Here is a 26,934-nt window from a genome sequence, read left to right on the forward strand (position 1 = left end):
GTATTGACTCGTGTATAAGCCGAGGGTGAGACATGGCTGTCCATCCCTGTGTGTCCGTCCATCCCTGTGTGTCCGTCCATCCCTGTGTGTCCGTCCATCCCTGTGTGTCCGTCCATCCCTGTGTGTGTGTCCATCCATCCATCCATCCATCCCTGTGTGTGTGTCCATCCATCCATCCATCCCTGTGTGTGTCCATCCATCCATCCATCCCTGTGTGTGTGTGTGTGTGTGTGTGTATCCATCCATCCATCCCTGTGTGTGTGTGTGTGTGTGTGTGTGTATCCATCCATCCATCCCTGTGTGTGTGTGTGTGTGTGTGTGTGTATCCATCCATCCATCCCTGTGTGTGTGTGTGTGTGTGTGTGTGTGTGTGTGTCCGTGCAGCCTTGTGTGTGTGTCCAGCCTACCTGTGTCCCAAGCCTCTGTCCCGTGCCTCCTCTGTCCCGTGCCTCCTCTGTCCCGTGCCTCCTCTGTCCCGTGCCTCCTCTGTCCCGTGCCTCCTCTGTCCCGTGCCTCCTCTGTCCCGTGCCTCCTCTGTCCCGTGCCTCCTCTGTCCCGTGCCTCCTCTGTCCCGTGCCTCCTCTGTCCCGTGCCTTCCTCTGTCCCGTGCCTTCCGGTGTCCCGTGCCTTCCGGTGTCCCGTGCCTTCCGGTGTCCCGTGCCTTCCGGTGTCCCGTGCCTTCCGGTGTCCCGTGCCTTCCGGTGTCCCGTGCCTCCTCTGTCCCGTGCCTCCTCTGTCCCGTGCCTCCTCTGTCCCGTGCCTCCTCTGTCCCGTGCCTCCTCTGTCCCGTGCCTCCTCTGTCCCGTGCCTCCTCTGTCCCGTGCCTCCTCTGTCCCGTGCCTCCTCTGTCCCGTGCCTCCTCTGTCCCGTGCCTCCTCTGTCCCGTGCCTCCTCTGTGCCCGTGCCTCCTCTGTGCCGTGCCTCCTCTGTGCCGTGCCTCCTCTGTGCCGTGCCTCCTCTGTCCCGTGCCTCCTCTGTCCCGTGCCTCCTCTGTCCCGTGCCTCCTCTGTCCCGTGCCTCCTCTGTCCCGTGCCTCCTCTGTCCCGTGCCTCCTCTGTCCCGTGTCGTGCCGATGGATCGCCGCTCTTCTCGGCGGCCATTCTACGATTCAAAAGCTGCGCCTCCGTCCTCCGCCTGTGATAGGCGGAACACTCAATTTCCCAGCAGCCTGTGTTCCGCCTATCACGGACATCCTCTCATACTCGTCCGTAGTATGAGAATGAACGGATGTCCGTGATAGGCGGAACACTGACTGCTGGGAAATTCAGTGTTCCGCCTATCACAGGCGGAGGCGGAGAAGGAGGCGCGGCTTTTGAAATTTAATGTCCGACGTCTGTCTGCTCGATACGCTGATCGAGCAGTCAGACAGCGGTGACTCGAGTATAAGCCGAGGGGGCACTTTCAGCCTCAAAAAAGAGGCTGAAAATCTCGGCTTATACTCGAGTATATACGGTATTTAGAATCTATTCAGTTTTGTGCTTACATAGTGTTTAAGTATATATTTTGATTCTTGGGCTATGTTTCCACATTTATTGCATTCCCAAAGTCGTGTTTGTTCCTCCCCAGCGCATTATTTTTATTTATTTTTTGCGTGACTTGAAGCAATGCCTGTGTATTCTTGAGATCTATGGACCTCAAGTCGCATCAAAGTGGGACCCAAGTTGTTCAGGGACTACTTTGAAGTTGCACAGATGAACGCTACTCATTGGAAATCATGGCGTACGACTTGTCATGACTTTTCAGTCCCAAATCGCATGAAAAGTTGCACTAGTGGAAAGCTAGCCTTATTAAGACCTTTTTAGGGTTCATATACAATATTTCATTATCAAGCCAGTGTAGACCTGGAAAGCAACACAGGGCCTATCTGTGTTCTTGCTGAGGGATGGGGCTCAGAAAGGCCGTCGTGATAACCCAGACACTGATATTATTCGGTCTGGTTGAATATTTTTTTTATTGCTCTAAGTATCTGCAAGTAACTGGGCTGTCAGTGTAGTTTACTGATTGGACTAGGTATGCAGCCCTTTGTGAGTCAGTGACTTTCCAGGTTGGAAACAGGCCAATTGTGACAGTTTGTTCTGGGATATGGTGGCTCACTGGCGTAAAGGTAATGGTAAGGGCTTTCTTTTTCCTCTGAGGCACATTATTAACATCCTCTGATAAATTGCTCCTGCTTTATAGGCTCGTTTCTCCCTAGTTTTTAGGTAGTGCTATATTCTGCTTTAGATTTTTCAGCTCACATGAAGTGGCAGGTTGTCACATCCATGCAAGTGATAAACATCAGGTTAAAATATACAGGCAGCATTGGAGCTTATTTATCTTCTCTTCAGAGGTCTTACGTCACTGGCTCCTAGCAATGCTGCTTTTGTTCATGCCCTCTACCTCTCCCTCTGATGGCTGTGTTCAGGAAATCCAGATGGTCTTTGCTCCAGTATGTCTTTATAAATATTAAGCAATGCCAAATGTCAGCAGCTTGATAGATTAACCTTAGTACTCATACGCATGCATTCTCCTCTACTGCTGAGAATTACTGTTACATTAGCTATGTGTGAAAGCTAACTTGGGCTGATTTCCCTGCAGCTTATCACATGTACAAATAAGAACAAGGCCATTCCTTCATGAGCAGTGCCTTAAAGTGAAACTCTACTATTGAAGGGGAAACAAAATTAGGGCTGCAACTAATGATTATTTTCATAATCTAGTGGCCGGTTTATCATTTCGATTAGTTGGATAATAACCTTTTTAAAATTTGTACAATTTAGTTAATATGTAAAGTTTAAAAAAACAAATGCATGTACAAATATATGGTTAGGGAGCAAAAACTCTAATCCACTCTGAGAATAAAAGACAGAAGAGATATACTGTATATACTATTAGAAGTTGAATCTAGTAAATGCCATCAGACTCGGATCAAATTTGTTATTTAACCACTTCAATACCAGGTACTTGTACACCTTCCTGCCCAGACCAATTTTCAGCTTTCAGCACTGTTGCACTTTGAATGAGAATTGTGCGGTCATGCTACACTGTACCCATACATTTTTAGCATTTTGTTCCCACAAATAGGCTTCTTTCTCCGCTTCTTTCTCCGCGCAAACCTTGTAAGATGCTCATCTGCTTCAGTTCTATATATACTGACGGACCAATGTAGAATTATATCCCAAACAGAATACCCAATGGGAGGTTCTGACGGCTAGAATTACATAGTCTGTGCTGTAGTAAGAGACAATCTGTATTTTGGGCATTTTTTGGTACCTTTTTTAATATTGAACTAGATTTCTTATGCCCCGGGGTAATCTGCATTCCCATCTTATTGTTCCAGTAATGTGTGGCAAGGCAACGTAAATGTAGTTGTATGGTGCCATTTATGAATGTTATCCCAAAGAAATTGCTGACAGAAGTATGTTGCTGCACGGAGCAATGTTCCAATGTGCGCTGCTTTAAAAAAATTAAAAATAAAAAGCATGGAATGTAAATATATAGTTGCAAACCAAAACGCGTTACGTGTTGCCGCTCAGCATGCAGCAACGCATTATCTCAACACATGTAGGGGGACATCGTTGACAGCTTGGGCTCAAAGTAAGTTGTTGAATGGCTTTGGACCTCATTCAACCCAGAAAAGAAAGCGAATAATGGCGTATGAGAACAGTTCCAGCTGGTGCCGGGCCCGAGAGTTGATCTTATAGCAGATCTTCACTGCATCTGAGCACTACACGGCAAAAACGCCAATTCATTTTTTAATAATCAAAGCAAACTTCCTGATCTGTTCATGTCTCCATGCTTTATTTTGTTGAGAAAATCACTTTGGGAAAACAACCTCCTAGCATTTCTGGCCCTGGCCATCTTGAGTAAGGGCAAATGATTCATGTAGTATTTTACTTCCTGGAATCCATCTGCCCTTAGCTCAAGCATGCTTGGCTGAGAAAAAACCTCATCCTCTCCACTCCAGAAGACTCATTGGTTGTATGGTATTCGCCTAGGCAAGAAACCAGGAAGCAACAAATTTTACAATAGTATATTCTATTTACGTGTGTGTGTTTTTTATATTTATTTATTCTTTTCTTCTAATTCTAGCAGAGTGAGAGCCCGTTCACACTGAAGCACGACTTGCAGCGCGACTGCCTCAGGTGACCGGGATCCGACTTTAGCGGCGGCTTGTGAAATGATTTCTGTATAGAAGTCAATGCAAGTCACCCCAAAAGTCGTACAGGAACCTTTTTCTAAGTCGGAGCGACTTGAGTCGCTCCAATTAGAACGGTTCCATTGCATAGAGCGGGACGCGACTTGTCAGGCGGCTAAGTCGCCTGACGGGTCGCCCCTGTGTGAACCGACCCTGAGGATTAAAATAGTCCATGTGGCTTAAAAGATACATTATAGTTACAAATGAAACTTTGAGATGCTTGAAGCAGCCAGAATTTACTCACTGAGGAATTTTAATAGTGAATCATGCTAATAATATGAATATGTATCCAGTTATACATATGACATTGGAGAGCTTCATAGAGGCCACTAATATATGCAAGTGTATTATAGAACAAGTTGGTAATGTAGAAAAGTGGAACTTTAGGCTCGGTTCACACAGTACGCGGCACGACTTGCCGCGACCTCAGCGGCGACTTGCAAAACGACTTCTGTATAGAAGTCAATGCAAGTCGCCCGAAGTCGCCGCGAAAGTAGTGCAGGAACCTTTTTTCGAAGTCGGAGCGACTCGAGTCGCTCCTATTAGAACGGTTCCGTAGTACAGAACGGGGCGCTACTTGTCAGGCGGCGAAGTCGCCTGGACAAGTCTCCCCTGTGTGAACAGAGCCTCAAGTCCATATATTTTTTTTTTTTTTTTTTTTTTTTTTTTTTTTTTTTTTTATTCAATTCAGCGTTCCTGTACCTTCTGAGGCTCATATGAAGTTTGGGGGGCGTGGAAGAGGTGAGAAAATAAAACTGGCAATACTTTGCTCAGTTTTTGGTGCTCAGTCAGCAGGCTGAGAAATCCTCCCCACTGTGTGTTTTCTGACAGTGGCGTTCCCCTGTTATCAGAATACACTGATCAGCACTGTGGCTCATTGGCAGCAAACATTGATTATGCTTACCCAGTCTTGCATGTTTACCAAGCTCTCTTGCAGTTACAAGGACGACTCAAACCAATTAACACTGGCAGGGTAAATTTAGGTGGTATCTTCAGCGCTATGGCTTTGTTTGCATTGATGGTATATCGGATCACAACATTAAAGTGTTGCTAATCCCAGGATCCTGCAATTACTATATCTGGTCTCCGACAGTACACAGAACATGGAAATGCAGCAATCATTTTAGTGAGAAAAAACAAACTGCTAAATACCTTTTCTCATCAGCAGTATGTAGCAGTCTTGTGACTTTTATCAGTGCCTTGTTAAAAGCTTGGAGTTTTTGCCCTGGCTGTCCTATCAGGATCCAAGACCCCTGACCCTGTGTCTGGACAGTGGTGATTGGCCCTGTGCTGATCGCATGCACACTCCCAAGGGGGAAAAAAAAACCTCTAGCAATACACACCAGACTGAGCATGTGCAGCCTGACTCCAGTAACTATCTTTTTTTTTTTTGCTTTAGACCCCTTTCACACTGGGGCACTTTGCAGGCACTACAGTGCTAAAAATGGTGCCTGCAAACCACCCTGAAAGAGCAGCTGCTGTGTCTCCAATGTGAAACCCTTAGGGCTTTCGCTCTGGAGCAGTGCGCTGGCAGGATGATAAATCAGCAACTTTGGAGTGGTGAAGGAGCGGTGTTTTCACTGCTCCTGCCTATTGAAATCAGTGGGGCAGTGCAGCTGTACCGATGGCATAGCGCTACTGCAGCAGCGCTTTGTGGTGGTTTCAACCCTTTCTTGGCCGCAAGCAGCGGGGGTAAAACCACCCAGCTAGCGGCCAAATACCGCCACTAAAGTGGCGCTAAAAATAGTGCTGCTTTACCACCGGCACTGCCCCAGTGTGAAAGTGGCCTTAAGGTTCTGTCCTTCAGTTCTTGTTTTAAAACTGACCAGATCAACAGCGGGGCAGCCTTTACAGTATATTGGTGATGTGTTTCCTGTTGAAGGTGACATGGGCTGTCCTGGAAACTGAGCTACTGCTAAGTTTAAGGCTTAGTTCACACTGGCATTAAGAGCAGGTGATTGACAGGCATTGAACATCCATCAAACGCCTATGCACAAGATGCAATAGACGGCACATAGTGGTGTTCACATTTTAGCGCTAGCGTCAGGTCGCTTCAAATTTGAAGCCTCATGTCACGTCAGGAGGTGTTTTTTGAAGCCTTTCAATGCCTCCCATTGATGTCTATGGTACCACTTCACAAATGCTCTGGCAGACGTTTTTGGAGCGGTATTGTTTTGCGGCGAGCTAATCAAATGCTACGAAACTGCACATAGGGCGAGTTTAACGCTTGTAAAACACCCCATTCTAAAGCTCGTTGATGCCTGTCTGACGCCAATACTAACGCCATACAAATGTTATAGGAGCGCTTGTTTAACGTCAGTAATTTAGTCAAGTGTGAACAAGCCCTAACTCTGGTTTTTCACAATCTTTTAGGCTGGGTTCATACTGCTATGACCCCAAACTTGTGCCATTTACTTGCAAACTCCTTTCCACTTGCTTGCGACTTTTGTGATTTAACATTGCAGTCCATGGGATTCAAGTTCCAGTGTCACAAGTAGTTGTGCATGAACTTTTTATTTTTTCATTTTTTTGTCGCTAGGACTTGAGTTGCATTGATTAAGTAGGATGGTACCCATTGAAATGTGTTTTACTTGTCATGCGACTGTTGCAAGTCAAGTCACAGCAGTGTGAACCGGAGCTTAGATAAGGTAACACATTGAAAGTAGTGGTACAAGTTCTGCATTGTACTAACCACCTATATGCCAAGCACCTGTGTTTATATTTTGAATGCTTCTACTCCTTTATCACAGGATTCTGCATGAGGACAGAAAACATTGCACAAGTTAATGTACAGGTTTCAGAGTCCAGGCTTAACCCATTCAAGTAGTCTAACTGCAGTATGTTGTAAGGGAAGAGAAGGAGGTGCCTGCGTGTTATCAGGGCAGCCATACAACAGACTTTGCTTTTGTGTGCTTTGGTAATCCTGTTTAGGGGTTTGCATTATCTGTCCAAAGAAAAGAGAACTGCTGAAGGAGAACAAATGTTGTGTAGTTATCAAAGTTTGCTGTCCAGAGACTGTATTTATCTACAGTTCATGTTTTTTTATTTGTAGTTCTAACCAGCCTTGGCACTTCGACTGACTTGATACGCTTTCTCCGTTTTATAGCGATTGTTCCCCTAGCAGATGAGAAACTGTATGTACTTTAGAATGGAAGTAGTGAGGCTGGTGATTGAACTGTAGTGTTTCTAAAAGGTCAGGTAGGAGACGTGCTGGAGATCAGGTTACTGGCAGACAGGTTCAGACTCCGCTCTTCCATCCAGTTGCACAGTCCAGACAATGTATGATAAAGCAGCATGCAGTTACCATTAGATTTTCTCAGCAGAACAGAGTAAAGTCGGGTACACTCTACAGTTTTTGGCTGCACAGAAAAAAACCTTTCAGCTCAATCATGATTAGTCCAGCGATATCCCCCGCTGAGCTGTTGTGTTCTGACAGCCCGCCAAAACGTTCCAATCAGAACTCTCTGCAGAGTTCCACCCAAAAGTGTAACTTCCACTCATTTGTCTTCTACCTCCCCCAGTGCCACATTTGGCACCTTGGGTGGGATGACAAAGACTGGTATCCTGTTCCCACTTCTGGGGGCTATGGCTATCGACGTCACCGCTTGGCTCCCTCCTTCCCCTGTCGCAGAGCCAGTAGGAGAAGGGGACCAAGCCTTGTGCATGCACAGTAGGGTTCCCGGCGTGGAGCCCTAAGGCTACATTGCTGGGTTCCCTTACCGGCAGCGGCAGTGCCCAACAGCTGATGGAAGCATCCGCTCCGGTGCCGACATCGCTGGATTCGGGACAAGTAAGTGTCCTATTAAAATATAAAGTATAAAGTATGTGTAGCTGCTGGCTTTTAATTTTTGCAGTGGTGGGCTCCATAGGTGGCCCTAACCTGAATCATCAGTGTGGTTTTCATTCAACCCGGGGGGGGGGGGAGAAACCTTGACTCCATTCTCCCAACAATGTGGATGAAGGTGTCCTCAATACAATGTATATCTCCCACTGAGCTATCGTATTCTGACAACAAAGGGTCCCCACCCCATCAGAATACACTGATCAAATGCTGCTGCTTCCAGCATGCCCTCTTGGGGGGGGGGCTCCCATTGAACAGTTGGCCGTACACACAGCCCAGTACCTGCTGGAACATGTCCCACTTATGTGCTCCATATAATCCAGTGTTTTAAATTCTGCACATTAGAGATCTGTAGTAAAGTAAGATTCTAAACATACTTGCTCATATTTCTGCATTCTCTTTAACTAAACTCAACCACTTTGAAGTTTTAGAAGTATCCATTGAGACCATTTACCTAGAAATATCTGGCACGGTACTTTTTTTTTTTTTTTTTTTTTTGTAAGATGAGCATGTGGGACGTGTCTGTTGGCTCGGCATTGAGCAGCTGGCCATAGTCTGAAGATACTAGTGGGAATCTTCAAACAATCCTGTGTCATTCATGTTCATTTTTCACTTTTTTTTTTTTTTTTTTCATGCTTGGCGGTTGCTGCAACGTGTAAAAAGGTACCTGACGCATATTCCCCAACGCCACTATTGTATGACTGGTCCTAAAGGTTGGGCAGCTGGCTCTTGTATACAATGATTTTAAAAAGCAGAAGTTACTCAAATAGTACAACGGCTGAGTACCTAAACATCTGTTCTGTGGTACACTGTCTAATCAGCACTGTGGTTTAAGCTCTTGACTTATTGCACTTTCCAGTCTTTTTAGTTATATGCATTTCCTCAGCACAAGTAAAGGTGCTTGGGATGTGGCTACGACTTGTGGCATGGCAGGGGGCATGATTCCATTAAGCCCCCATTCACAATAGCATGATGTTGGGCAGGTAGGGGATTGGTTGGGTGTTTTGTGGGTTTTATTTTTATTTTTTTCCTCTGACGCGCGGCCATCCAGGAACTTTTTTATTTTCTACACTGCACAGAGCCAGCACCTGAGTGTCTCATTAGGGATATATGTTTGTGGTGTGTCTGAGAGGCTGGAGCGGTAATCCCTTTGTCCCCCCCCAAAGAAGCTCATAGTCCATGCAGGGAATCCATTCATGTCGGTTGTGATGCAGCGACTGCAGGCACAGCTTCTGCTCCCAATTTGACAGATGTGTGCATGCACGGCTTCTGACCAGACCATGTCATTGTAGTCTGTATCCCAATTGACCTGAATGGGACTGCCTGCATGGAGTTGTATGGAACACCTATGCATCCTTCTGGCAAACTCTGCCCTCGCATGTATATACGCTGTAGTAGAATCATGTGAACAAGGCCCAAAGTTTCCACATATTAAAGTGGAACTTTGCTCTCCCAATCAACATTGATTACTTTTAATCCTCATCCTGCTGGCATTAGTAAATGGATAGGACAGTATCTCATATTTACTTGTGTTTAAACTTTTTTCTTCCATAACTTCCAAGTTTTCAGGCCTTCGCAAAATGTTATACATCCCAGGAGTCTTCAGGAGGGGTTTTCTCAGCTAAGCACACCCTCCTGCCTGCACACCTGAGATTAGGGCCGATGGATTCCATGAAGTAAATGCTACATGAATCGTATGCCCTTACTCAAAATGGCTGTAGCCAGAAATTCAGGGGGGGGGGGGGGGCTGGTTCTAAGAAATTTGTCAACAAAATAAAACGTGGAGGGATGGGGGAATGTTGCTTTTAATATTAAAAATTAATTTAAATAGAGTGTTTACATTTGTGGTGTTTGGATGCAGTGAAGAGTCACTTTACAATCTCTTGGATTTGGATGAATTTTGAGGCACCCTCATGTAAAAATCCATTAGAAATATTAACGTGATAGTACAGGACTGTAAAGAGTTTGTGATTGGACTTCTCAACAAGGTAAAATGAAATTGGTAGACATGTAAAGAAGTCCCCCTGCTTGACTGTGCTGTTAGGTGTTTCGCAATGTGATCACCTGACGAAATGTACTGCAGGCTGACGACAAGGTAATGTTACCACTCCAAAGTACAAGCCTGTTTTATTTGGCTGCTGACCTGCTGTTGGGAGATGTCTTATCAGAGTGGTTCACTTAGCCTCTGTTTTTACTGGTTATATGTTCTGCCCTGTCCTACAACCTGCTTATGTATTGTCTGCCAGTCCTTTGCAGGAGTTCAGTATCCTCCCTGAAGTATTCCTTGGTAAATGTAAAGGATTTGGCAGCTACTGAAATGTGTCATTGTTCCAGAGAGCAGGAAGACCAGATTCTCGGATTGTTCCCTGATCTGTGTTTATGGCCTCCAAGAGGAAGTGACCGCTTTAGTATTCCTAGCTTCTTGCACAAGCTTTAGTAAAGTGTAAGGCTGCAGCGTTTGTGTCACTGGCCACTTTATTAGGTACACCTTGCTATAACCGGGTTGGACCCCCTTTTGCCTTCGGAACTGTCTTAATTCTTTGTGGCATAGATTCAACAAGGTGTTTGAAACATTCCTCAGATTTTGGTCCCTATTGCATCATGCAGTTGTAGATTTGTTGGCTGCACATCTATGATGTGAATCTCCCATTCCACCACATCCCAAAGGTGCGCTATTCAATTGAGATCTCGTGTCTGGAGTACAGTGACCTCATTGTCCTGTTCAGGGAACCAGTGGGGAGATGATTTGAGCTTTGTGACCTGGTGCATTATCCTCCTGGAAGTAGCCATCAGAAGATTGGTACACTGTAGTCATAAATGGGTGGACACGGTCAGCAACAATACTCGGGTAGGTCGTGGTGTTTAAATGATGCTCAATTGGAAAATATCCCTCACATTACACCACCACCAGCCTGTATTGTTGATACAAGACAGGATGGATCCATGCTTTTCATGTTGATGCCAAATTCTGACCATACCATCTGACTGTCACAGCTGAAACCAAGACTTCAGGCCAGGCAGTGTTTTTCCAATCGTCTATTGTCCAATTTTGGTGAGCCTGTGTGAATTGTAACCTCTGTTTCCTGTTGGCTGACAGGAGTGGAATATGTCCTGTAGGTATAGGTCACACAATAGGGAGACCTTTATTGCACCAGTTTTAATGACTGATCAGCAATATTAGCAGCCCGATTGAGCCAATCAAATCTTTTCTATGGATAATTTACAGTTCTCTACATCTGTATTTAGCAAATGGCAAGGCTTTAAAAATGTCTTTCGCCAAAAACTGCTGCTGCGGTTGTCCTATTGATTTTTATTTTTCTGACAGTAGAAAAGTATAAATTGTGCCCATACTTGGATTTCTCAAACTTTAGAAAGTTGTTGCAGACAGCAGGCTGATCAACCTTTCTATAGGGACCATCCCAACGTGCCAGTGTGATGGGTTTCTAATTGGCCCTATGGCTAACAAAACACTCCCACAAGCCTGTATAAGCGCAGCATTATTTATTTATTTTGCCCAGTGTGCATGGGTCCTTAGTGAAACGTAACCTTCTCAGTGAGGCAGCTCCTCAATTTTCGATCTATTGATTGACTTAGTTCGCTCACTGCCAGCGGCTATAGCTAGTGTCAGCGATCATTGTACTCTGAGGTCTGGAAGACCTCTCCTGTTGTCGGAATATAATGGCACAGCAGGAGGGATTACCCATCAATGTGGATTGCATTGATGGAGTAATCAAGCCTTCTTTTTTTTTTTTTTTTTTCCCTCCCACCTGTGCATAATGTATGATCTGCCTTGCGAAAAGTTATCGTCTTGACTTATCCAATGTGAGTCTTAGTATATTATGGAGTGCAAGACATGGCTCTTTAAGGCAGTTGAGCTGGTTGTACTGTTGGTTATCCTTCACCCTTTTTGCAGTGTATTTGTATGCATCCTGCATAATCCTAATTGCTTTATTCTTTATTTTTTTTGTTTGAACTTCTGTTTCTTTACTGAAAATGTATATGTGCACAAAGCCTCTCACTGTGTTATGGTGACAGTTGTTCTAGTCACTTTTTGCATGATGCCCAGATTAGTGCATTAGTGCAGCACACAATATATGCAGCCAGTGGGCACAGTAGAAAACCATAAATTGCTTGTGAGTCAAACAGTGTGCATGAGGCCTTAAAGTGGATGTAAACCCGAAAAAAAAAAAAAAAAAATTTTGTCATTAAAGCGGGGTTCCACCCTAAAGTGGAACTTCCGCTGATCGGAACCCCCCCTCCCCCTCCGGTGTCACAATTGGCACCTTTCAGGGGGGTGGGGGGGTGGAGATACCTGTCAAAGACAGGTATTTACACCCACTACCAGGCATTGACTCCCGTGGGAGTCTACGCCATTTCCTGTCCTGCCGCGCTGTCTGCTGGGACACACACGGGTCTCAGAGACAGCGCGGACAATTCCTATTGCACTGCGCGACATGCGCAGTAGGGAACCGGGAAGTGAAGCTGATTCGCTTCACTTCCTAATTCCCTCACCTAGAATGGTGGCGGCAGCAGCCGAGGGCAGAGCGATCGATCGGTCTCAGCTGCCGGCATCGCTGGAAACCGGGACAGGTGAGTGTCCATTTATTAAAAGTCAGCAGCTGTAGTATTTATAGCTGCTGGCTTTTAATATTTTTTTTTTTTTTTTTTTTTTTTTTTTTTTGTAGGTGGAATCCCTCTTTAATGTAGAGTATAAGATTTCCTATCATTTGAGCCCAGTCTTGCCACAGTTATTCCATCTCTGAGCAATCCTCTTTTATTGTTCAGTGGTATAAATCTTGACAAACAGAAACTTTGTCAACTCCTCCCCCTTGCTGTGAGTGACAGGTGATTTACATATCTCGTGCACTAGCCTAAGGGTCCTTTCACACGGGGCGGATCAGTTCTGATCCGCCCCGTGGATGTCCGTTTGCTCAGCGGGGATCACTCCGCCGATCTCCGCTGAGCAGGAAGATGACAGGTCTGTCTCCGCACACTGTGCAGGGACGGACCTGTCACAGCGCCGCTCTCCCCTATGGGAGATCGGATGACGACGGACCGCAGTGCCCGTCGTCATCCGATCCGATCCGCAGACGGATGGAAAAATAGCTTTTTCCTCCGTCACACTTTTTCGGATCGGAGCGGGTCGGATGTCAGCGGACATGTCACCGCTGACATCCGACGCTCCATAGAGCTCTATGGAGCACCCGTTCAGGTCCGCCTGAAAAACTGACAGGCGGGCCTGAACGGGACGTTAGTGTGAAAGGGGCCTAAGAGACATGCATTATATTTTAATTCCCTCCCACTCCTTTCCTTTCCTTCTGCTGCTCTGCCAGAATTGGATGTTCCCCACCTCAGCATGATTTGGCATACTGAAGTCATGTGGTTACTTTCCTGTCTTTTCACTGGATGTTGGAGATCATAGCAGAAGTTCAGTGCAAGAAATACAAAGGAGAATATGCATATTGACAAGGAGTGTAGAGGTGGGCGGGAGTCTACTGACATCACAACTCCACCCACCGATCTCCAGACAACAGACCCGCCCACAGAATCTGCAGTTTTTCGGTTCTCCTAAAGCCCCATACACGCTATCAGTTTTTCTGCTGAGTTTTTCCTTGATTTACCAAAACCATATAATATGAGGTCAAACCTTAGGAGTTTCAATTTGTATGCAATCAGGCAGGCCCTTGTACTATATGGTTTTGGTAAATCTGAAGGAAAAACTCAGCAGACAATCTGATGGTGTGTACGGGGCTTTAGATTTCTCAAATTCAACCCTGGGAGGATGAATGAGAGATATCACTTGATTTCTCCATCTGTGACAAACGGCATGGATAGACGCATCTGATAGTGTGTATGGGGCATAACAGACAGAGGGGAGACATTTGACAGGTAAAGATACATGAGGCATGCATATCCTTATAGATGACCCTTATGGCAGTAGTTTAGAAAGGATGATGGGTTTACATCCACTTTCAGACCCCCAATCTCCCCCCCCCCCATCTTAAGAAAAAACTTTCAAAAAGAGATCGTACGACAACCGGATCCGTGGTACAGGGCTTTCAAGAGCCAATCATGACGGTTTATGCGATCGGACAATCACACAATTTTTGTGACTTTGGTAAACTCTTCAGGTTTGATCTGAGATTGGCAAGCAAAAAAAGCTATCATTCATCCAAAAATCTCACCGTGTGTACCAGGCAATAGACTTTTTGTGCGTGTGGTTCGTGATTGGGTTTTTTACAAAAAAAAGCTCCAATCAAATGTTCTTCCAAAAACTGTTTAAAGTGTAATCTTGAATGGCAGCAGCTTCCAGCTTTTTGTTGCACTGCCCCAACTAACTCCATTACCTTTTTTTGTTTCTCTAAAATGCTGCATTTTTCTACCCCCCCCCCCCCCCTTTTTTTTTTTTTTCTATTTGTTAATCACTTCCGGGCATACACATATATGCGGCCTCTGGACAGATGGGCTTTTAACACCGAGCAGCTGCATGCATATATGCGGTACTTTGCTGAAAGCGTGCTCCCAGCACAGTGACTGGTGAGTACTGGAAAGCTCCCGATGCATGCTTGTGATCGGGAGCCTTCAGATCATGTGACAGTCAATCAGTGGTCACATGATTGAAATGCCCGCCTGCCAGCAGTTAAAGCCTCTTGAAGGGGCAGATAGGGGATAAAATATGGGCTTGCGATTTGCAAATCCTTGCGGGGGGGGGGGGGGGTTTGAGATGTGGAACTCGGGAGTCAGTTGAATAGTTGCTGTGGATGCCAAGGACTAGGTGTTTCCTGCTATATTATTTTTTTTATTTTTTTGGGATGGATTGTTTTTAGCACCAGCTGGATGCTGATGGGCTAAACTTATCCACTGGTATCTGTGCCACATTGGGGTACCAAAGACTTGGCTGCTGAAGTCCTCTGCTTTCATGGTAGTTGGCTTTACTGCTGCAGCATTCTTTGTAAAGTAAAACGAGATGTAAGAGGGAATGGTTTTGGGTAGACTAATTATAGTTGACCATAATGACAGTAGGCGTGTCTAATTAGGTTTTTTTTTCTGTCTGTTTTGTAGAATTCAGTACCTGCACGACCATCCATTCAATTTCAGGGACTCCAAGGAGTAAGTATTGATCCTTTTTTGCCTTTTGTGTAGAAGCCTTTTCATTAAAGAAAGCAGTTTACCGTTGGTAATCCTAAATATCAGCTTTGCATACCAGTCATGAGTTTATTAAATTCCAGAACAGATTTCCCTATTTTCCTAAAGACCATGATCATGCACTAGACCATTTATGAATACCATCTGTGTCATATCAGTCTCGCTTCAAGGTTCACAATTAACCTAGTTGCCTGTAGGATGGCGTCTATTGTGCAAATGGGATTGAGTGGGCCAGAATTGAGTTTCTTTAAAGTAGTCTAGTCTAAATCTATCGAGGCTTAAAGTGATTGTAAAGTGTGTATGTATAAACCTGTTCTACTTACCTGCTCTGTGCAGTGGTTTTTCAGTGGCCCGGATCCTCCTCTTGGGTCCCATGCCGGAACTCCTGGCTCCTCCCTTTCACTCCCATAGCAAGCAGCTTTCTATGGGGCATCCAAGCTCAACTGCTCCTGCGTGTCCATTCACACACAGAGCTGAGTTTGTGATTGACAGCAGCAGGAGGCATCAGGAGTGACCCTGAAGAGGCAAGGCTCTCATGGACGTGGCTGGGGGTGCTGCTGCTGCACACATTTTTTTTTTTACCTTCATGCATGAAGATAAAAAGCCTTGTGCCTTTTTACAACCACTTAAGCCTGCCAGAACCGCCCCCCTCAAACAGCCCCCCCATTTCAAGCTCTGTAATAACTAGCCTGTGAATCTAAACATGCACCAGTCCGGTCATGTGATCTCCCTAGCAGCCGTCTTCAGGGGAGAGGAGAGCAGTCTGAACGGCTGCAGTGCTGTCACTCACTGAGATATTCGTCTGCCGTCCCTCCTCTCCCCTGAAGCTGCCACTAGATGATCAAATCACTGGAACGGGGCACCCTAGATTAAGTAAGTCTACACATCTTTACTTTACAGATTAGTTTTGTATGGGACTTAGAATGGGGGTGGGAGCAGGCTAAAGCTTAGATCAATTTTCAACCAGATCTTCAACTTTAATAATTTGAAAGGGGGTTCTGTTAACCTGCCCAAGAAAAATGTATATACTTCTTAGACCACTGTGGTCCAGTCATGTGGTCTCCCCTGTGTCAGTCAGCTTCAGGGGGGATGATCGAGCGCTCAATGACTTTGTAATGCCTGAGCAGTGACATCACTCATAGGCCCATCTTTTGTCGGCGTTCCCTCCTCTCCCTTGCAGCAAGTGCTGCCTGACAGAAAGGAGCCAATCACATGACTGGGGAAGATGAAAACTGGTGCATACACTTTGTTTCTTCCACAGGGTAGTTAGGGTAGTTAGTATAGATGTTGGAAGATGCAGGGAGCATATGTAAGCACGGTTTGTAATTCCTGTCCTGCATACCTGTTTCAAATACATGGATATTTCGTAATGTTCTTAGAAGTACTCACAAAAAAAAAAAACACTTGGGATTGGCTTCTACATCCCAATACAGGTCCTGCGTGGGTTTCTGACTTTTTCTTTTGCCACCCTAAATTATCTGATCTCCATACAGCTAATGTACATATGAGAGCTTTTACATGGCAAAGGATTTGTATTTCTGTACATCATTTACACAGCTTTGCTGCATAGTTGGGCAGATTTTGGGCAGTGAAAGAACCTGATCTAGCTATGCTGCAGTTTCACTCTTATGGGCCACCTCCCTACCACCACTTTGACTAGACCATGAAAGGAGAAGCCGCAGACTGATGGGCACATCTGTTATTCTGCTCTCTCCTTCTATTGGCACGCTCCTTGCACTATAGAACAGTGAATTGGCTTTTGTGCTGCTTCTCCCTCCCCCCTCTTTAGGCTCTGCTGTAGACTGCCAGAGGCCAATAGAAAGTAATTCAAAAACTTGTACTGCTTGCATTCAACTTTGCATCTCTTGTGAACTAGATGTTTTATGGGAGGAAGGGGGGGACAGGCACTGTGGAAAGTACTAACTATTTCTGAGGGCTTGCATAAACAAATGGAGCATTAGCGGTGCATATGAGTAAGAGAGATGGGCATTCAAGCCGACCTGTCATTTTCCCTATATGGGTAAAGTGGCAGATTCTATTCAACAGAAAAGATCCACCAAAAATGGTGTGTGTGTGTGTGTGTACCTTCACTAGTCTTTATAATATTGAAAGGTGTCTTTTGCTATACATAAAAGTTAAGATTACTGTAAATGCGTTGTCACCATTAAGTTAGGTGACACTAGATAATTTCCATGACGAAAGGCTACAAACTAGCTAAGTGCTTTTCATGAACATATATTCTAGTAAATCAATAGTGTATCTAATTAGACATGTCGGTGTTCTTAATTTTTATTTATTTTTTGAGTGGTATGATTCATTGCTAAAATCTTTAACCATTATTTGCAGATCTTGAAATGTGGCTTTTTGCCAGTTTTTGCATTGCCTGTATGTAGTGAATATTGATTGGGCTTTGTGTCAGTATTTTAACCAGAGCGGTGTTGACCTATGGGAGTCAATTCAAATGTTTAAAGCTGAACTCCAGGTATTCTTTTCATTGCATAGTTACAATAGTCCAACTTGTAACAATGCATATTTTAATATTTAAGGGACCGTTGTGGAAGGTGACCACCCCCATAGTGGTCACTGCTACTACAGCGATCAATGCAGGCTTCAGGGTTCTCTGTGGCTTTTCTGCTCTTGCTTGGCATTGACACAATTCACAAAATGTCTTTAATGAATACAAGGCATTCTCTGATTGGACAAAGTGGAGATCTTTGTCATTGACCTGCCTCTCCACCTCATTAAATCAAACGCTGTTTTCATTAAAAGAAAAGGCATTTTGTGAACAGCAGTGCCATGTGAGAAACTCTATGGTCACTATGCAAAAGGGGAGCCATCTAGCGCAAGACAAAAAAGATCAGCAATCTTTTGTGCCAAATACTACATTGTTCTCTTCCACATGTGTCCCTCAGGTATGAGTTATGCATGTTTTGTATATTGGTCTGAGCTGGGCCATCGTAAGGCCAGCCATAGAGGGTTAGAATCTCACTAGTTCAGCAGGGGCCTGACTGAGATTCGAACCATGTAAGGGCAGGCTGAATGTACCCAAATCGATGAATCATCTTTGGTACAACCAGCCTGTTGGCTTTTTACATGCAATTACTGCTAGAGGCTGTTATAGCTGCTATTGGGAATTGCTATGTTCTCCTGCCCCTGGAAGAACACAATGACTCAACAGTCGGTGTTGATGAGGAGGATCTAGCTTTTTATTTGTTTTCTTCCCCCTGCAATCCATAGTTGCAGGTAATAAAATCACTTGGTCTATGGCCAGTTTAAAGTGGTTGTTATCCTAAAGAAAAAAAAAAAAATACAGTGCTGTGTAATTTGGCCCCTTTCTATCACCTGAAAAATCTGACTGATCCTGCCTGGGCTATACCCTCCCCCTGTAAACTGAGCCCTGACACCATGGTCACTTTGTGCCTCCATCACCCGCAGCCTGCTCTGTCCTCTCTTCCCCCCCCACCCCCCTCCCCTTATATAAAAAAAAAGGGGGGGGGGCACATACTGTTATGTTACAGAGGGGATAGGACGTTTTTCTATTGTAGTGGCTTAACCACCACTTTAACTATGCAATAAAGATGCATGCCTAGATTTTAACTTTTAGGCAGACTGGGAACACCAATGAAATCGAATGTCTGACTGGTTATTGCTTGTACTATTTACTGAAGTTAGCTGGCATGCTTTTTTTTGTCCAGTGTGCTAGTTAAACAGCCTTTTATTTTTATCCCTGATATTGTCATTTTAAAGATCCACACTTGTACTGATAAAACTGCAGGTATAAATCCTATATGATTTACATCTATATCATTGCATGCAGCTGGAGAACATGTTGGGAGAGCTTGTGATTGGCCAGGTTCAGTTTTTAAAGTCTTTCTAGCAAAAGAGAAACTTTGCATGTGACTGTTTAGTAAATGAAGAATAGCGGATGTGTTTGTGGGGACAGCGTATCATTTGGGTTATGATTTCTGGATCCTAATGTGCATATCTAGCTTTAAGCCGCGTGTATTTTGCCTGTCAATTCTGAAGGAACAGATAACACCGACTATGGTTTATTTTGCGTAAAATGAGCTGTCTAAGCTACCCTATTTAAATGTATTCTGACACATAAACTAGCAGTGGGTAACGTTGTGCCTTGCTACTAACAAATGGTGGGGTTGTGGAATATGGCCTGTACTTAAAGGTGGTACCCTAGGCCCATTTCTGCAATGACACTGGTATACAGGCTCCATCCCTTTTGTAACCACTCACATTATTTGTTGTCTTGCAAGTTAAATGGAAGGTCTGCTCTGGCTTCTATATTGAGGCCTATCCCTTTCGAGCAGTGTTATTTTTTATTTTATTTTTTTTATTTTTTTTGACAGAAGACATTTGAGAATATTTTCCCTATCAGATCAGAGAACATTCTTTGTAGGCACCACTGCTACTATGGTCTGTACTGTGCGCCAAGTTTGGCTGTCAGATACGAGGCAAAGTTTTGAAATATCCCTCAAAGCCACAAAGTAGGACCTCACAGCATCAGAGGTGAATAGGCGCTCAAGTCCTAACAGCTAGGCATCTTGGATACTTCTCAGGCGTTGGTTTGTACACTTACCCCAGAGAAATTAAAGTACAACAGAAAAGTTCAATAGCGCATAACCTTTTCCATAAAAACTAGAAATATAAAAGCTGGCTCGACTTACAAAAGACGCCAAACTTAGGTTTCTTAGGCCAAACAGTGTGTGACATCGGCATGCTGAACTCTGTCCAAAGTGTTTTGTCCAATGGGATGTCCTTGTGCAGAGTTGTAAGAGGGGGGCCTATTGGGTCCACCAACTACAGGCTGCCAGCATAGAGCTTCAGGAGGGGACTGCCACAAAAGAAAAGCCCCTCTGCGTAAGGAGCGAGAGTGACCGGTCTTTATTACAGGAAACTCCTGCACAGAGGAAGTTTCAGTCTGGGGTTTTTAACACTCATCTGGAAAACTACACATTGGGGGTTATTTACGAAAGGCAAATCCACTTTGCACTGAAAGTGCACTTGGAATTGCAGTCGCTCTAAATCTAAGGGGTAGATCTAAAATGTGCGGAAGCTCTGCTGATTTTATCATCCAATCATGTGCAAGCTAAAATGCTGTTTATTTTCCTTGCATGTCCCCCTCGGATCTAAAACGAGCGCACTTGGAGTGCAAAGTGGATTTTCCTTTATTAAATAACCCCCAATGCGTTTTTTATATGCATTGACATTTGTGAACACACCTAAATGCATGTATTGCTTTTATTTTTTATTTATTTTTTTTCGGTGCCAGCCCTCTTTGTATTTAGGTGCAGTCAATTTAGCTGCGTTTATAGAAATTAGAATTATGCACCCAGGATCTGATGACACAAGCAATGTGACCTGACACATGTAAACGTGCCTAAACCTGCTTTAAAGCTGGAACAGCTAAACAAAGGAACATGATCTGGGATACATAAGTTTAGCTTTTCTTGATGCAAGACATTTGATCTGGAAAGTATAAATGCAGAAGTGCCATTGTGAATGAGGCCTAAGAATACACCTATATCTCGTGTTTGGACAATGCTGGTTTATTCTGGAGGTTCAGATTTACAGTGGTTGTAAGGGCAATCCTTTTTAAAATGTGAAAAAAAAAAAAAAAAAAAGAGCTTATTCTACCTACCTGCTCTGTGCTGCAATATTGCACAGAGTGGTCCCCCGCCGGCACTCTACTTGTTCTAGCAGGTGCCCCATAGCAAGCCATGTGGGTAGAGGCATACAGCACAGCTTGGCTCTGTTCCCCTCTCCACAGAATTTGACTGGCAGCTCTTGCCGCTCTGGGTCTCCTGAGAGATGAACGGTACTGCACTGGATTGAAAGAGGAGCCAGACAAGTGTTTTTCAGGGGAGAGGGGATGGGGTTTGGGGTGGTTTGTGTGTGTGTGGTGTTTATTAATTTTTTTCCTTTAATGCAAGAAATGCGTTAAGTGTTTGTAAGCCCTTACAAATGCCCAGTAAAGTAACTAACTGGCCTCAATTGCTACGCAAATTTAACTTTACCCCTTCATAAGTGGTACCTGTTTATCTGCCTTCTCTTCTCTACAGTCACTCAAAGTGCATAATTTACACAGCTTGTCTGAACTTCCAGAAATTTTACACTGCAGATCTCAGTGGGGAGAGCTGATTGGAGGGAAATGGCACCCCCCCCCCCCCCCCCTGCACACAGGAACAGAGCTGAGGCTGTTCATCACTGGCTCGCCCTTCCCTGTCACCTTTGTTTCTGTTGGTGTCAGGAAAACTTGTCAGCAGTGATTCCTGCAAATGGTAGAGGAACAGGTTAACAGACAGAAATGGCACTTGGTGCTCTGGATTGAGACAAGTAGTCACTTAAGAGGGATATATGCTGTGATAATATTCCACATCCTGAGGTTTACAACCACTTTAGGGTAAAATTATCTGGACTTTATCGCCACTCTAGAGCGTAGTTCCTTTTCTTCTATTTTGCCTATTGCGTTCGGTTACAAGTGCTTAAAAATGGCCAGAGAAAGCAAAAATTCAATGTAAATGTGCTTTTTTACCTGTTTGGTCCCGGCCAAGCACCCACTGATTCCAGTTAATGGCCCAGCCTTGGTCTTGTGCCCATGTGATGTGCATGTGCTGATGATGACCCCTGAAATTCCTGCAGACTCCATCAGTGCAAACATAAGAGGATCCAGGCTGGAACAGTACGTCTTTCAGCAGGAAAGAACTTGGTGACCCGTGCTGTCCTCTTACCCTCACACACTTGTCCTTTCTATACAACAAATAGGAATAGTAAACAGCTCCTCCAGTATAGCCTGTATCTCGGACAAACACTCAGTGCTGCTTATTCCTGAAGTCCTTGAGTTTGTTTGGAAAGGTCTGTAAAGGCGATGCAGCTGGTTTGCTGTAGAAAATTCACAGGTTAAAGTGTGCATTTATTTTTCCAGCTCCCTTATTGTGGCTTTTGTGATCTATGAAGAATTGTGCTGAGCTCTAGGATGAAGCTGCACTTCCCTTCCACATTTGCCTGACACCTTGCTTTTCTTGGAAAGACTTCTGTGCTGCTTGTGTTTGTGAAAGGCTGATAATCTTTTGTGACTACATTTGCCATGACTATCTTCTAAGGCAGTCACAGCAGGTTTTGTCTGGCCTTTGATGCTGCTTTCTACGCATCTCCATTTGACATTCCTCTAATTAACTGCCCAGGAGCACGTTCCGCCTTATTGTTACAGTATAGGTTCTTTTCTAATTGTTTAGTGGCCCTATTTTCCTTTCTGCAGTGCGGGCTGTATGTTTTCTTTTCTTTTCCTTCCAGTTATAGTGAAGTGTGTGTTGTGTTTTTTTTGTGTGTGCTAGAGCAGGAATGTGGGATGGAGACTGGCTGCCCAGGGTCTTAGCAGGGGGGCAATCTTTTGCATCCACTGAAAATCTTATTAGAAATAATTGGAGCAAATCATGCAAGTTATTTAAAGAGCAACATGATTGCTATTTATTGTATTGCTGCAATCTGTATGTCTTGTTAAGAGTATTGTTTGGAAGGGGAAGTGTCTTCTGTACAGATGTTCACTTGGTAACTTTTACAAAGTCGTCATTCTTGCTAATAAAGCTGCCAAGGATTCCATACGCATTTCCGTTCAAGCCATGCCCCCTCCTTGCATCAGTTCCCAAATACTGCCTTTCCAGTGGGAGGGTATAGGCAATTCCCATAAGGGCTTACATCTACAGAAACATCTACTTTCCTCACGGCACAGAACATAATCTGGCCTTAAAGCAATATTAAATCATCCAACACACATACATTAAATGGATTCCCTCAACCACACATGACCACTTTGGTATGTGTGTACTGCTCTGTTGAACAGACGCTGGTCTAACAACCAGCTTCTGTGGAAAAGGTCATGCTGGGAAAGCGGTATTTGACCAGGACTTGCAGCCCACACCTCGAATCTGTACAATCTGATTTGGGGGAGGAGAATCCCCGCTGTCAGAATACAATAGTGCAGCAGGGGAGATCACTGCATCCACATTGCTTGTGTAGATGCGGGGCTCTGCCAGGTTTTTTTTTTTTTTTTACCCTCAACCCGCTGGTGTTTGTGTATTTGCTTTTCTTTACCAGCATGAAGGTCATAAACCTTGAGCCTTTTTAGAACCACTTTATGGACCCTTCATTTTTATTTTTTGGGGGAGAAATGCTTGCAAAGCCTAGCAATGAACACTTCCCACTACATGTTGGGAATGGCAGCATTGAATACCAAGTTGCTGACCTAGAGCCAAGCATACATACATTAAAATAAACTCCTGAGTGGCTTTTTTTTTATGTGCTATGCTGTTCCGGTTAATTGCATTAGAGACTCATCTGGTTTTAAAGAACATGAAGTTTAAAGATTTTATGATGGCTCTGGCACTGCAGAGGTCTTCTAGCCCGAGGGCTGTTTATGTGCCATCAGATAGTGCTTGGCTATTTTATTGCTTAAGCTTTCCAGGATATGTTTGAAACCTAGCCTGAATTAACCCTTCTTGAAGCATGTACAAGCCCCCCGCCCCTCCCCTTACATTCTCCAGAGAGAATGGGAAGTGCTGTTGGCCAGCTACTGTTCTGACTGTATTCATATGAAGGGATCTTAATTGGTGTTTAAAGAGTCAGTTCTTTGTGCCAGAACAGAAACGGTGTAACAGAAACATGGCAGAGCGATAGTGCAGCACTGTAGCTGGAAAGAACACCTCCCTGTATGGTGGATGCTGGTAAACAGAATGCCGTTATAAGATATTGTATTCTCCCCCTAGAAACCAAGGCATTTTCTTTAATTAGTAAAATAACAAAATGTTGGTGCTGTGGGGGGTTATAAAACTGCCCCAGATACAGAAAATGACTTACTCCTGTAAATGTAGATTAGAATACACCAGAGGCCTAGAAATAAAGCATTTGGGTTTACCTCATTTGGTAGTGCTATTATAGTAAGGTAGCCATCTTAAAAAGGAAGTAAACCTTGGTGGGTTTTTCTTCCTCCTTCCCTGCAAAGTAAAGGCATAATGTGCTTGTATGAATTGCATAAGAGCACATTATGTGACACTTGTCTGCAAACGAAGCCCGTGCCATCCCCACTGCAGGCCGCATCCATCTTTGCCCGTCTTCCTTGCTGGGCCACGGACTCCAGCTGTGAGACTGGCCGGTCTTTTTCATAAGATTAGGTGACCTGTCAGAATTTAACGGAAGGGACGTTCAGTTGCGGCCATCTTGGTACACTCGGCCGCAGTAAGGATAGTGAGAAGGCGGCAAGCAGACATATTTGTACGTTCACCAGTCTTGCATTTCAGTGTGTGTATATAGATATAGATGTGTATGTGTATATATATTATAAAAAATTTCCAGTAAACGGAGCTTGTATAGTGAAATACAGTATTTGGGAATCCATCTGACTGTTTTGCTATTGAATTGTAAAAGCAGCAATGTTCTGTCAGATTGGCAAACCTGTGAGATCAGCAGGATTGCCGCTGCTTTTACAATTCAATATCGACCGTCAGACAGGTTTCTAAATATCGCATTTCTCTATATAAGCTCAGTTTACTGGTAAAAATAACTGTAATGCAAGACTCCAGTGGGTGTACAAATGTTTGCTTGCTGCCTTCTCACTGTAGCCCAGTGCAGGGTGTACCAAGATGGCCGTGACGTAACATCGCTTCTGTTACAAAATCATCTGACGGGTCAACTAATCTGACGAAACACCGTGGCCGTGTCACGTCACTCCTGTGCATGTGCCAGTCACGGCACACTCCTGAAATAACGTGAGGGGCGGCCGTTCCTTCAGAGCGCAGTTTACAGTAAATATCTCCTAAAACGGTACAGCACCTATAGGGAAGCCACCTTCTAGGCTTGCCTATAGGTACAATTTACACAGTGAGGTTTACAACCTCTAAATTGTACACTATAAGGTCTCCACTACATTGACTTACTCAAGTCTTGTTCTAGTGATTGTTTTGACAAGAAAGAGGAAAGTCCCTAAAGTGGGACCAACATGCATTCAGTGCTGAGGTGGAGAGCAACTACCCGATGGGTGTTTTTTCTATTTTTAGTCTCCACTATACAGAGAGGAAGGGGAGTTCCAGACATTTGTCGTGGTTTGTTACCTCTAATGGTAGTTTGTATTTTGGAGGTCCTTTCCGGTGGTCGGGTATTGATCAAGGGAGAAGGGTTTGTCAACAGTCTAGACATTGTGCATCAGTACTGGTTGGAAGTATTTAACACTATAAGGTCTCCACTACATTGACTTACTCAAGTCTTGTTCTAGTGATTGTTTTGACAAGAAAGAGGAAAGTCCCTAAAGTGGGACCAACATGCATTCAGTGCTAAGGTGGAGAGCAACTACCCGATGGGTGTTTTTTCTATTTTTAGTCTCCACTATACAGAGAGGAAGGGGAGTTCCAGACATTTGTCGTGGTTTGTTACCTCTAATGGTAGTTTGTATTTTGGAGGTCCTTTCCGGTGGTCGGGTATTGATCAAGGGAGAAGGGTTTGTCAACAGTCTAGACATTGTGCATCAGTACTGGTTGGAAGTATTTAACATATGTGGTAGTGTGTACTTTTATGGCTCCATAGCCACAGAGCCCTGCTGAGTAGTTTTGAGCAAATTTGAGGCATGGGTGGGTGTCTTGGAGGCAGGCAGACTGCCTTTTTAGTGTGGAAAAGGATTTAAATGCCTTGATTGTCATTTAGCCTTTTGACATTGACATTAAGTCCTGGTTCACGTGGGTGTGGGAACCAGTGCGATTCCAGTGCTGGTTGCCGCATCGCATGTCACCTGCCGGCAGTTGACACTGACATCTGCAAACCGCTGTGGGTGTCAATGCAAAGTTAATGACACCCCCAGATTAGATCGCAGTGTGAACTGTCAAATGGTGCAGAAATCAGATCTCATAAGTGTGACCGTTTTTGTATGGCTGAATTTGCATCGCACAGACATTGCTATGCAGATCACATGCAATGTGGCGATCTGTGATCGCACAAGTGTGAACACAGCCTAAGCGTGAGCGGTTTTAATGGTGCCGTGGGGTGATATCAACTAATATGATGGAAACCAGGAACAGACCCAGGAAAGGAGGTGTTGGGACGAGAACATATTACAGAATGCTGCAACGCATAAGGAAGGAAAATATTTATTTTGGCTGCTGTTGTAAACAATAAACTTATATGCACATCAACTAAAGAGCACTTAACGCCCATCAGTGTGAGCTAAATGAAGTGGACATGGTGTGAATCCTGTCTGAAAGCTTTTAGTAGCCCAAGATTGAAATCTAAAAACCATTAATGTGGAATTGGAAGTAAGAGCTAGTGTGCAGTTGGGTACCATTCCCTCTGGCCTTACAAATGGAGTATACAAAACCGGCCACCACTAGAAGACTAGATTAAGGTCAGAGACTGAAACGCATCCCTCCAACTTCTTGGCTTTTCATTTTAAAAGTAGTGACGGGGTTGGGGGTTATAATGCTTGGAAGGTACAGTTAAGATTTTCCATCAGTTTGTGTCCCATAGGCAAAACGGGAAGTAACAGAAAATTCCTCTAAAGTGAAAGTATCCCTGGTTTTCACCATAACTAGTGTATCTCCCCCCCCCCCCCCCCCCAAAGTCTGACCGAAATGCTGGTTTGAAATAATGCGAGTTCAGCTGAACTTGCACAATTTCAAACCTGCATTTAGACCCCTTTCACACTGGAGCATTTTGCAGAACTCCCTAAATCAGCTGCTCCATTCACTCCAGCTCGAGGGCTTTCATACTGGAGCGGTGC

The 26,934-nt window shown here is 44.4% G+C and overlaps 1 protein-coding gene across 2 annotated transcripts in view; it reads left to right on the forward strand.

Moving 5' to 3' along the window:
* ELL2 (elongation factor for RNA polymerase II 2) overlaps positions 1 to 26,934 on the forward strand; it is a 71,511-nt gene that overhangs the window by 19,250 nt on the left and 25,327 nt on the right. The window contains exon 2 of one of the 2 annotated variants that reach the window (XM_077462362.1): positions 15,081 to 15,128. The exons of the other annotated variant lie outside the window; for it this stretch is intronic. Coding sequence (XP_077318488.1) covers positions 15,081 to 15,128 — 48 coding nt within the window. The remainder of the gene's footprint in view (positions 1 to 15,080; positions 15,129 to 26,934) is intronic. 2 annotated transcript variants of the gene reach the window in all.

This window comes from Lithobates pipiens, unplaced genomic scaffold (assembly GCF_037356315.1).
Source record: "Lithobates pipiens isolate NorthernLeopardFrog02 unplaced genomic scaffold, aLitPip1_a1.2 Scaffold_3, whole genome shotgun sequence".
NCBI classification, from domain to species: domain Eukaryota; kingdom Metazoa; phylum Chordata; class Amphibia; order Anura; family Ranidae; genus Lithobates; species Lithobates pipiens.